Here is a 12,740-nt window from a genome sequence, read left to right on the forward strand (position 1 = left end):
AGAGTGTGGGGAGGAGACTGGTCAGATCTTTGGGCTGGTAACACACAGTGACATGATGTGAGGGGAGAGCAGGAGTATAATAGGGGCTGATGGCTATTGATGTATGAGATACACCAGAGAGTGTGGGGAGGAGACTGGTCAGATCTCTGGGCTGGTAACACACAGTGACATGATGTGAGGGGGAGAGCAGGAGTATAATAGGAGCTGATGGCATCTGATGTATGAGATACACCAGAGAGTGTGGGGAGGAGACTGGTCAGATCTCTGGGCTGGTAACACACAGTGACATGATGTGAGGGGGAGAGCAGGAGTATAATAGGGGCTGATGGCTCCTGATGTATGAGATACACCAGAGAGTGCGGGGAGGAGACTGGTCAGATCTCTGGGCTAGTAACACACAGTGACATGATGTGAGGGGGAGAGCAGGAGTATAATAGGGGCTGACGGCTCCTGATGTATGAGATACACCAGAGAGTGTGGGGAGGAGACTGGTCAGATCTCTGGGCTGGTAACACACAGTGACATGATGTGAGGGGGAGAGCAGGAGTATAATAGGGGCTGATGGATCCTGATGTATGAGATACACCAGAGAGTGTGGGGAGGAGACTGGTCAGATCTCTGGGCTGGTAACACACAGTGACATGATGTGAGGGGGAAGAGCAGGAGTATAAATAGGGGGTTATAACTCCCGACACCCCCACTAGGCAGAGGAGGGTGTAGGAAAAGAGAAAGGTGTAATAGCAGATCAAAAGAAAATATGTAGTAAGTGATTATTCCTTACCTGCGCCAATGTACATAGGGATTTCCTCCTGCATATACTGCTGATCACCCCTCATATATGTGTCTTCTCCCTCTGTATCTTCTTCCTTAATGTAAGTCACATACATCTCTTCTCCCTCTGTATCTTCTTCCTTAATGCAAGTCACATCTGTCTCTTCTTCTCCCTTTATTTCTTCTACCTTTATATCAGTCAAATCTTCACAAAGAACCTACACAAAATACCATATTAGTATTGGGGCAGTATTAATGTTGCATGGGTGTGGTATAGGGGTCCGACAGTCATTAGCCCGACGTCAGGATCCCGACTGGCCGGACCCAGACAGCATGGTGAGCGCAACTAAGCCCCTTGCGGGCTCGCTGCGCTCGTCTCTGTGTGTGTGTGTGCGCATGTTGTAGGGAATATATATATAGATTGTAAGCTCCACTGGGGCAGGGACTGATGTGAATGTTCAAAATATTATCTGTAAAGTGCTGCAGAATATGTGTGCGCTATATAAGAAACGTTTAATAATATTAGTTATGTCTGCCATTATGGAGATTACACAGTACAATATCAGTGTATAAGCCAAACACAGCTGCTGTAATTCATACATCCCACCTACCTGATCCTCCTGTGGGGTCCTGTGATTCTCCTCTGTACAGTGCTGGGTATAAGGAGGACGGGGACATCTCTCTGGGGTATCTCTGTTACTGGACCCATCTATAGAATACACACAGTAACTGAGGACATTGTGTATATTCAGCTATAAGATGATTATTGTGTATAGATGGACCTTATAACTGATCTTCCTTGTACAATAAATAAATCTCTTTTTACCCAGTGATGTGAGGGGCCGGCGATTCTCCATCATGTCCTTGTACAGATCCTTGTGTTCCTCTATATAATCCTACATAGAGAGATAGACAGTAGCATCCTGACACACACAATGATACAGTCATCACCAAAACACATCCCCATGTGCTACCTTATAAAGTCCCATTCCCAGCAGTCACCTCCCCAGTCACATCCCCCGGTGTTACTTTATAATGTCCCATTCCCAGCAGTCACCTCCCCGGTCACATCCCCCGGGGTTACTGTATAATGTCCCATTCCCAAGAGTCACCTCCCCGGTCACATCCCCCGGGGTTACTGTATAATGTCCCATTCCCAAGAGTCACCTCTCCGGTCACATTCCCCAGTGTTACTGTATAATGGCCCATTCCCAGCAGTCACCTCTCCGGTCACATCCCCGGTGTTATTGTATAATGGCCATTCCCAGCAGTCACCTCTCCGGTCACATCCCCGGTGTTACTGTATAATGCCCCATTCCCAGCAGTCAGCTCTCCCGATGTTACTGTATAATGTCCCCATTGGGAATTGGGAACTCATGCATTGTTAGAGTACTTAAGTAGTCATTGCATACGGCTGTGGCCGGATAGGCTGTGGGCCAAGTTTATCTGTGGGCCTAGATTGAAGTGGGCCGTTATTAAAGTGGGAAAACTGATTCATAACTACAGCGTTATACCAGATTCATCTGACTCATCATCTCTTGTCTCCAACAGGTAACACACTGAACATCTCCTCTGTACTGCAGAGCATTACATCTATTGTGTGGGATTGATTTGTACTTCTAGGTAACACACTGAACATCTCCTCTGTACTGCAGAGCATTACATCTATTGTGTGGGATTGATTTGTACTTCTAGGTAACACACTGAACATCTCCTCTGTACTGCAGAGCATTACATCTATTGTGTGGGATTGATTTGTACTTCTAGGTAACACACTGAACATCTCCTCTGTACTGCAGAGCATTACATCTATTGTGTGGGATTGATTTGTACTTCTAGGTAACACACTGAACATCTCCTCTGTACTGCAGAGCATTACATCTATTGTGTGGGATTGATTTGTACTTCTAGGTAACACACTGAACATCTCCTCTGTACTGCAGAGCATTACATCTATTGTGTGGGATTGATTTGTACTTCTAGGTAACACACTGAACATCTCCTCTGTACTGCAGAGCATTACATCTATTGTGTGGGATTGATTTGTACTTCTAGGTAACACACTGAACATCTCCTCTGTACTGCAGAGCATTACATCTATTGTGTGGGATTGATTTGTACTTCTAGGTAACACACTGAACATCTCCTCTGTACTGCAGAGCATTACATCTATTGTGTGGGATTGATTTGTACTTCTAGGTAACACACTGAACATCTCCTCTGTACTGCAGAGCATTACATCTATTGTGTGGGATTGATTTGTATATCTAGGTAACACACTGAACATCTCCTCTGTACTGCAGAGCATTACATCTATTGTGTGGGATTGATTTGTATATCTAGGTAACACACTGAACATCTCCTCTGTGTACTTTACAACAGTACCTAGCCTGTGTGTAGGGGGGAATTTATTTTTATTCTAGATGATATATAGTATCCTGGAATGCTAGTTTGTTTTTCTAAGCCACTTTTATTGCTATGTGTTGTAGGGGGTGGGGACTGAGCGAGTGGATTCCAATTATTGGGAATTGGGAACTCATGCATTGTTAGAGTACTTAAGTAGTCATTGCATACGGCTGTGGCCGGATAGGCTGTGGGCCAAGTTTATCTGTGGGCCTAGATTGAAGTGGGCCGTTATTAAAGTGGGAAAACTGATTCATAACTACAGCGTTATACCAGCGTTAAACCGAAGTGAAACTGAAGGACAAAACAACAACGGAAAAAACCAAAGTCTGCTTTGAGTGTGTTAAATTCATTCACACAACATACTACTCCTGGCTGCTTAATCTGGCAATTCAACCATAACATCAGCATTTTACATCTGCAAACAACTTTTACTATCACTGTTAAAGCTTGTACTTGCACTGTCAGTTTTGAAAATGAACAGCTGTACCTCTAATGACCTCACCTCTCCTGCTCTTCCATTGATAGTAGGTGTCCTCTTTCTCTATATATCCTCTCTGGGTGAGCTTATGTGCTCACTCGACTTCCGCTATCACATCTATGCTGATAACACTGAAATCTACCTCTCCTCTCCTGATCTCTCTCCCTCTATCCTCACTCATATCTCCAACTGTCTCTCTGCTGTCTACTCTTGGATGACTCAGCGCTTCTTTAGACTTAAAATATCAAAGACTAAGCTGTCATCTTCCCACCCTCCTGCATAAAACCTGACCATCTCTCATCCTAACCTACTGTTTATGCCCACTTCTTCCCCTTCTGTGTCACCCCTGTCTGTCTAACCCTCCCCTTTAGAATGTAAGCTCTCACGAGCAGGGCCCTCTCTCCTCATGTGCCTTTCTTAGAATATATAACTACTGCCACCCTGGTGATTGCTTCAGTGTCCTGTCCCCTGATGCAACTATCCATATTAACCATGTACTTGTCCTAAACTGTCTTGTAATGTAATTTGTTATGTGTTTTTGATTATAACTATGCTCTGTAAAGCGCTGCGGAATCTGTGTGCGCTATATAAGAAACTGTTAATAAATAAATAAATAAATAAATAAATAATGTCCCATTCCCAGCAGTCACCTCTCTGGCACAACCCTGTGTTACTGTATAATGCGCCATTCCCAGCAGTCACCTCTCTGGTCACATCCCCTGGTGTTACAGTATAACGTCCCATTCCCAGCAGTCACCTCTCCGGTCACATCCCCCGGTGTTACTGTATAATGTCCCATTACCAGCAGTCACCTCTCTGGTCACATCCCCTGGTGTTACAGTATAACGTCCCATTCCCAGCAGTCACCTCTCCAGTCACATCCCCCATGTTTCTGTATAACCTAAATAAGGAAGTTTAATTTATATAGTGCACTTTCTCAAACAGGACTCAAGGCGCTTTACAGACATTAAAAAAACAATGCACACAATACAGAGGGTGTTGGTGGTACAGTAACAGACAAGTCACAGACAAAAGAAACCCTTGAGCACACAGTAAGTATAATGCAGGATTGGTGTAGCATTTTGGATAACAACCTCCATGGGTTGTGTACTCCACCCTGACAAGGTACCAGGTGCGGCAGCGATTTTGGGTGCTCTACGTGGAATAGATTACCCCTAAAAGAAATGGATGATTCAGTGTATACTTTGGTCCATGTATTTTTCATCCCATCCACAAGTGCACCAGATGAGGCAGCCATGGTGGGCGCACTACGAAGGTTACACTGTAGGGGGCGAGCCACACAAGGACCCAATGCATATACTGGAAAGCAAATACTTGTGTAGTAGTATGATAAACCCTGCACAGAAACATCCACGTGACCCACACCCTGCCCGCAGAGATACCATCTGAGGCAACCAGCTTGGTGCACTGCATAGGTCAGTGATGGCAGGGTGTGCAATCTGCGGAGGTACACAATACAGGAATAGCACATGGTGGGGTAGATGTGTGCTGCAGGTGTGGGGGGGGGGGGGGGGGGAGAGACATGAACACACCTTTGCAGGGGACTGACACATTTACAAGGGACTGATGGGGGAAGTGTTGCTACATAGGCTGGCCCTGGTGCTTCCCCTCACAGCTCCATGCTCACTATGAGGGGTAGTCCTGGTGTTCTCAGCTGTAGGGGTGGTGGGCCTGGTCCAGGTGTTCACATGGCAAAGGTGATTTGAGGCCACATAATGTTCCTGTGTTTTGTGGTTATAATGCCGTCCTTGAGAAGTAATGTCGGTGTGTTGTTCACCTTCTTGTTTCCTTTGGTTGATCACCGGTATAATGCTGCTAATAATTGAAAGCTGACCCTTTATAACTAGACCCTTCCGACACTAGGTCCCTAACGTCCCAAGCTATACTGATTATATCAGCCTGAAGAAACATATGTGCATCCTGATGTAACTGCTCCTCCCAATACACCTCCCCCACCAGCAGAAGGTGCTAATCAGACCTAGGAGATGTAAGATCAGTGACACTATCCCACGATTTCTCAGTTCTTGACATAGCACAGATATAAAATCACAATAGCAGCTTTATACAGTTGTAAAACAATAGTCTGCAGTAGATCTCTGACATATGATTACCCAATATAAGTCAGTGCAAGCAGCACCGATTAGGGATGCCAATCCCGGGGCATTTTTTTCAGTCCCGGGATTGGCTTCCCTAATAATAAAAAAAACACCCTGGTCGCCGCATATTTACTTACATTTAGGGGCCAAGTTGCTGAGTGGGCGGCCGGGCTGATTGGGAGGCCGGGAGCCGGGTTCCTGAGGGCTGCTGGGTGGCCGGGATGGTAGTCGGGCTCATACGGCGGGTTGGTTGGGAGCCGGGAAGGCTAGGTGGGCGGGTGGAAGGCTGAGGCGGGCTGTGCCCTGCGCAGCGTGACCTCTGACCTCTTCACGGTGCACAGTGCTGCACTGCCGGGTATGGGAGAAGCCGGGCAGCGTCTGAGCGAGTGCTCAGATGCTGCCTGGCTTTAGACTGCGCATGCGCAGTCTAATCCCGAAATCCCGGGATTGGCATATCGGTCATGCCATCGGCTGAGGTACACATCATTTTGAGTGACTTTACCAAGTGCCAAGACTACTAGGGCAGAGCATCTCCAGGACGGCAGGACATGTCCGGTGTGTTATGGTATGCAGCGGGTAATACTGTACCTGCCATAACTGGTCCATTACAGGACACCCAGTGAGCCGGTAATGGCTGCCCAAGGTTCTACCCCATAGAGGAGCTCTGTATATTGTACAAACCCCCCCCTCCCCCACCTCTGCCATCCTCTGCTGTGTCCTGCATAGGCTCAGATGTTACCACCCATTATTCCTCTAGTTGTGAGCCCTTTATACACAGACCAGTTACCAGCCCGTCAGCAGCCCTTCCCTGTAGCGGGTGATAGGCAATAGGTGTTTATGTGTATATGTCTCCTATGTGGTAGCGTGACAATGGGGGACTGGGGAGCCGGGCTGCCTACTGGCTGCTGCACCTGGTACATCTTGTTGCTCCCAGGAGATGACATCTGTTACACGCGCTGAGAGCCTCCGACGCTGGTAACAAACACTTTGCTTCTCTATGATTTTTGGGGTCAATCCATTTTTTCTTTTGAATTTCCTTGTAATACCCGCTAATTGGCACTGTCTCAGTATTAGCCCATATGAGTATACAGTCCTGTACTAGTGTAACACACTGCAGTGGTGGCAATGTATTACCAACCAGACCCCCGCTGGTACTGTGTCTAAGTTCCTGCTCCCCCACCAAGTGGTAGAACGCGTCACTCGTGCAGACAGGATGTCAATGTGTGCCAATTGCATAGACGGACAGGCTGGTGTGCCGCTTGCCAGGATAGCTGTGGGTGATAGGTATACAATCCATATACCGTTGGTAAAGTAATGGTGATCCATAATCCCTAGCGCGTTTCTCCATCACTGTGCAGGACAGTTTCAACTCACTCGTTGGTCTAGATTTATGCCACCATCAGCCAATCGTGGGCGGCTAACGATCAGCTTGTTAGTAAGGTCAGGTGTATAACGGCAGAGGATGGCCATATGTTACACCATATATGACACAGGCCCAGACTGAGCAGCATTTGCTATGGAAATGGTAAGTGACTTTACTTCCCTTATCCTAGGTCTCTTCACATAGGATAAGGGAAGTAACATTTATTTTTCATCCATTTATTTCTCACCTTTATAATACGGTCACTTACTCACTGGGAAGGTGTCAGCGCACAAAGTCACTTACCATTTCCATAGCAAATTCTGTTCAGTTACTAGGGGAGTCACTGCAAGTGACTAGTGCTGCAGATACTTTGATTCAACGCCACAGAATGTAGACTCAAATACTACAGTATACAACAGACTGATCAGCAGCCTGAGGACTGTATATGTGTGTGCAGCCTGGATGGGACTTGGTCCAGGGTCTGTGGGGACAGTGGTGCTGGGGGTCACAGCCTGTATGTGTAAGCACTAGTGCAGGGGCTCAGCTCACTATAGAATAACTAATAATAATAGAGCATAAGGGGCAATACAGAGGTATTATAAGGGGATGAGGTGGGAGGTATGAGGCAGGAGACACCCGTGCCTCCTTATGGCTCTGTATAGATCTACACATGAACTTACCGTCCGATCCTGGTCACTGGCTCAACTCCTGCTCTCTCCCGCTCAAAGGATGTTACACACCCGACTTCCGGCTTGTGCCTCCCACACGACTTTTGGCTGTGTGGAATACATCATTAAAATGTAACTTTTATTGTATATGCTTATAAAATGCAATTCAATTGTATGATGTGCAAAGAAAAAAAAAACAAATTGCTAATATATAGATCAGGGGATCTCACAATATTATAATATGAGGGATATAGATGGTGGTTTAATCCTTATCATCTGATCAGCTCAGTAGAGATTATTAATCACAGTGAGGCGTCAGCACCTAGTGTGTGGTCAGTTATTAAGTAGTCGCTGTGATCCAGTAGTGTATAGCTGTGATTAATACCCTCACATAGGTAGTGTTCACTATAGCACCCTGCAGCTGTCACACCTCGTGCAGTTCCTCCTCCCTGCCTGGGGTGTCGCTGTCTGCTGTGGTGATTCTAGCACAGTGTGGTCTGTATTTCAGCACTGACACGCAGACCAGACTGTGCTAGAAGCATCACAGCAGACAGCGACACCCCAGGCAGGGAAGAGGAACTGCAGATTTATAATAATTATAATAATAATGGGAAATACTATTAGCAGTGATAACCTGACCCGCAATCGCAGGTAAAGTTATTGCACTTATCACTAACAAAAACCCACAAATCGCAGTTATGCGTGCCCCCCTTTTTTTACCAATTCTGAAAAATACACATTTATGCTATTTTTACCAGGAAAATGGGTTATTGTATCTAATAGCATATTCCCATAATATTAATAAGCTACCGGCTACTATCCCCTCCTGTATAACAGGACACCACAGGCCGCTCCCCCTGTATAACAGGAAACCACAGGCCGCTCCCCCTGTATAACAAGACACCGCAGGCCGCTCCCCCTGTATAACAGGACACCGCAGGCCATTCCCCCCTGTACATTCTCCGCAGGACGCTCCCCCCCTGTACAACAAGACACACCAGGCCGCTCCCCCCTGTACAACAGGACGCCACTGGCCGCTCCCCCCTGTACAACAGGACGCCACAGGCAGCTCCCCCCTGTACAACAGGACGCCACAGGCAGCTCCCCCCTGTACAACAGGACGCCACAGGCAGCTCCCCCCTGTACAACAGGACGCCACAGGCAGCTCCCCCCTGTACAACAGGACGCCACAGGCAGCTCCCCCCTGTACAACAGGACGCCACAGGCAGCTCCCCCCTGTACAACAGGACGCCACAGGCAGCTCCCCCCTGTACAACAGGACGCCACAGGCAGCTCCCCCCTGTACAACAGGACGCCACAGGCAGCTCCCCCCTGTACAACAGGACGCCACAGGCAGCTCCCCCCTGTACAACAGGACGCCACAGGCCGCTCCCCCCTGTACAACAGGACGCCACAGGCCGCTCCCCCCTGTACAACAGGACGCCACAGGCCGCTCCCCCCTGTATAACAGGACACCACAGGCTGCACCCCCTGTATAACAGGACACCACATGTTGCTCCCCCGTATAGCAGGACACCACAGGCTGCTCCCCCTGTATAATATCACCAGTATGTAAGCACAATACCATCACCTGCTGCCAGATACAGAAATGTCTTCTCTCGGTCCCCCGTAACTTAATCACCGTGGCTGCTGGAAGTGAGAGGCCTCAGCTAAGATCAGCAGCGCTGCCCCACCAGGAAGCCCAGATTCTGCCGCCACGTAACGCGGGGATTGTGGCCTTCGGGAAAATGGCCGCCGCCGCTCCGACTCTCACACAGGGGACAATTGTCATGGAGCTTTACTAGTATACACAGCATGGAATCTATCAGCTTCCGGTGACCTCACATCACATAACTCACTGCCGAACTGCTACGGTAGAAGCGGTAATTGACCTTGGGATAGTGCATTCTCCCAAGGTCAATTACCGCTTCTAGCAGTTCGGCAGTGATGCCCCAGTGTCCTCATACAGCGGCGGCCATTTTGTTATCGTTTTTACTCAGCTCCCAGACTCCCCCGCGGCTGTAGTGTATTTCCTGTGTGGGCAGAGGGAATGGAAACGTCCTTTCCTGGTGTGCATGGCAGGCAGGAGGGAGAGTGCTGCAGCTGGCACCAGGTGACCCCAGGTATTATACTGCTAGTAACAGCATAGTAGTGATTGCTGGGTGTGAGCCATAAGGGCACTTACAGGGGAGCTGCTGTTCTACTCACACAGGCTGCAGTATAATACCAGGTGTGTGCTATCACTGGGACCAGGGAGAGGCAGCTGAGTCCTCCCAACCCTAGCTGTGGTGCTGCATGGCAGAGACTGCTGTGCATGCTGGGACTTATGGTTCTTCACACTGGTTTGCATGCTGGGACTTTTAGTTCTTGCAAGCTAGTATCCATGCTGGCCCCCCTGACCACAACACCTCACCCCCACTGTTCTGTCCCACCACTCTCACACTTGGAGGCATCGTCCGTAGCTCACGCATGAGCCCCCAACTGTCTTCATGTGCTAGAAGTGGTAATTGCCTTGTGTGAATTGAGAGAGTTATGTGATGTGAGGTCACATGATAGCTGATAGATTCCATGCTGTATACACGACTAGTAAGGCTCCATAACAATTGTCCCCTGTGTGAGGGAGCGGCGGCCATTTTCCCAAAGACCAATCCCTGTGTTCAGTGGCTGCAGTCTCTCGGCTCCCTGCTGGGGCAGCGCTGCTGATCTTAGCTAAGTTGCGATGAGTGATGATACACTGCGCTCACCTTGTATATGTTCTGCTATTCGCAGAAGGGTATCCCAGTCCCTTTTAGCTGAAATGGTATAGAGTTGGTGGAGTAAGTGCTGTCCTGCTTGTGTTGAATGTGGGGGACGAGTGGTGGTGTGTGTGGGGAAATAAGGGAAGAACAGCAAAAAGAACGTTTAAAATCGAATTTATTGTAGAATATGATGTAATCGTAGAGAATCAAAGTTGAAGAAGGCCAACAGAGCCGAAACGCGTTGTTACTACAAGCTTAACTCATCACACACTCATTTGACCCTTCAAACCACTTTTCACCCGACAGGACTGAGACGCCCTTAGCGCGGGCAACAAGCGCTGACTGATAGCAGCACCCCGTGATCTCGCGAGATTCTAAGACCCGGAGACACACGGACGGGGAGAAGACACGGCCAGCTCTCGGGAAGCCGCCGCAGGGAGAACCACTTGCACCAGGAACCTGAGCGCTGACAGGCCGTTTCTACCCGGAACCGTGAGTTACATGCACACACTCTGCACAGCGGGATGCCGCTAGCAGGAACAGTTGTGACATTCACCAGACATTACTCATGCCTAACGTGCACGGAACCTATGGGATTGTAAGGGGGTTCCACAGGAATCGCTCTAAGCCTGGAATGCCCCTCACTGCCCACATTTTGTACATTGACCCTCCTTCACGATTTTTCTCCACAAATCACCAGGAGAAGACCGTAGGTCCTGGGCAAAGGACCCACGGGAGCTAAAGAGGTCTAGCACAGACATTCTTAAACCTGTTTGGGGGTCTCCCCTGGTGACACTTGTTCAGGAACATTTAGGTGTCCAGCGTAACACCATTTAATACCGTGCAAGGTATCTACCCACCGGGTATTAGACACATCCCCAGATTCCTACCCTTATGAACGTAGACTTACATCGGCTTCTCTAAGATTACATCATATTCTACAATAAATTTGATTTTAAACCTTTGCTTTGCTGTTCTTCCCTTATTTCCTACACACCACCACCACTCATCCCCCCCACATTCAACACTAGCAGGACAGCGCTTATTCCACCCACTCTATACCATTTGATCTTACCTGAGGCCTCTCACTTCCAGCTGCCACGGTGATTAAGTTACAGGGGACCGAGAGAAGACATTGCTGTATCTGGCAGCAGGTGACGAGGCGGGATACGGTCGGTTGTCGACAGTCATTAGGTCGACACCACTAGGTCCAAATACTGCAAGGTCGACAGGGGTCTAGGTTGACATGGGACAAGGTAGACCGGTCATTAGGTCGACACAAGCATTAGGTCAAAATGATCTAGATCAGGCATGTCCAACGTTGGCCCTCCAGATGTTGTGAAACTACACATCCCAGCATGCTTTGCCACAGTTTTGCTATTAGAGAATGCTAAAACTATTGCAAAGCATGCTGGGATGTGTAGTTTCAAAACATCTGGAGGGCCAACGTTGGACATGCCTGATCTAGATCGAAAGTCAAAAGGTCGACATGGGTATTATCACTGTCTTTTGTGCCGACGGGAGGTATTTCATGCCGTACCATCCACTAGGGCAGGCATGTCCAAACTGTGGCCCTCCAGCTGTTGTGAAACTACATATCCCAGCATGCCTTGCTATAGCAAAACTGTGTCAAGGCATGATGGGACTTGTAGTTCCACAACACCTGAAGGGCCATAGTTTGGACATGTTTGCACTAGGTCGGGTGGGAGAATAAAACAGTGTGCCGAGCTCAGTGAGGCACCGTGCCCGAAGCACTTAAAACTGTGTCCATGTCAACTGTGTCGACATTCGGGTAAAAAACAGTGAAAAACCCCATGTCAACCTTTTTGATTGTCGACCTAGACCAGGGGTAGCCAACTCCAGTCCTCGAGAGCTACCAACAGTTAACGTTTTCCAGGTCTCCTCACAGAATCACAAGTGAAGTATCTAGCTCCACCCGTGGATCATTTAGTGAGTAATGAGTGCACCTGTGCAGCAGCTAGGTGGTCTGGAACGTGTGAACTGTTGGTAGCTCCCGAGGACTGGAGTTGGCTACCACTGACCTAGACCATGTCGCCCTAATGACCTGTCGACCTTGTCCCCTGTCGACCTAATGACCATCGACCATCTTTATGTCGACCATACAATCCATACCCGGCGAGGCTGAAGTTGGCTTCTCATTCGAGCTCCAGCTTCTTATTAAGAACATTCACTTTTACA

General features: G+C 48.3%; 2 protein-coding genes across 3 annotated transcripts in view; one reads left to right on the forward strand and one right to left on the reverse strand.

Annotated features, from left to right (window-relative positions):
* LOC146009536 (uncharacterized) overlaps positions 1–12,740 on the forward strand; it is a 783,885-nt gene that overhangs the window by 652,949 nt on the left and 118,196 nt on the right.
* Positions 1–12,740, reverse strand: part of LOC146010088 (uncharacterized) — a 340,453-nt gene that overhangs the window by 12,422 nt on the left and 315,291 nt on the right. Inside the window, exons 1-5 of one of the 2 annotated variants that reach the window (XM_083150989.1) lie at positions 9,446–9,583; positions 7,816–7,911; positions 1,598–1,667; positions 1,383–1,480; positions 782–989 (exon numbers count right to left, since the gene is read on the reverse strand). In XM_083150989.1, coding sequence (XP_083007115.1) covers positions 782–989; positions 1,383–1,480; positions 1,598–1,631 — 340 coding nt within the window. In that variant the 5' untranslated portion in view covers positions 1,632–1,667; positions 7,816–7,911; positions 9,446–9,583. Of the gene's footprint in view, positions 1–781; positions 990–1,382; positions 1,481–1,597; positions 1,668–7,815; positions 7,912–9,445; positions 9,584–12,740 lie in introns of those variants that run through there. The other variant, XM_083150990.1, reaches the window with a different exon arrangement.

This window comes from Crinia signifera, chromosome 6 (genome assembly GCF_055691185.1).
Source record: "Crinia signifera chromosome 6, ASM5569118v1, whole genome shotgun sequence".
Lineage (NCBI taxonomy): Eukaryota > Metazoa > Chordata > Amphibia > Anura > Myobatrachidae > Crinia > Crinia signifera.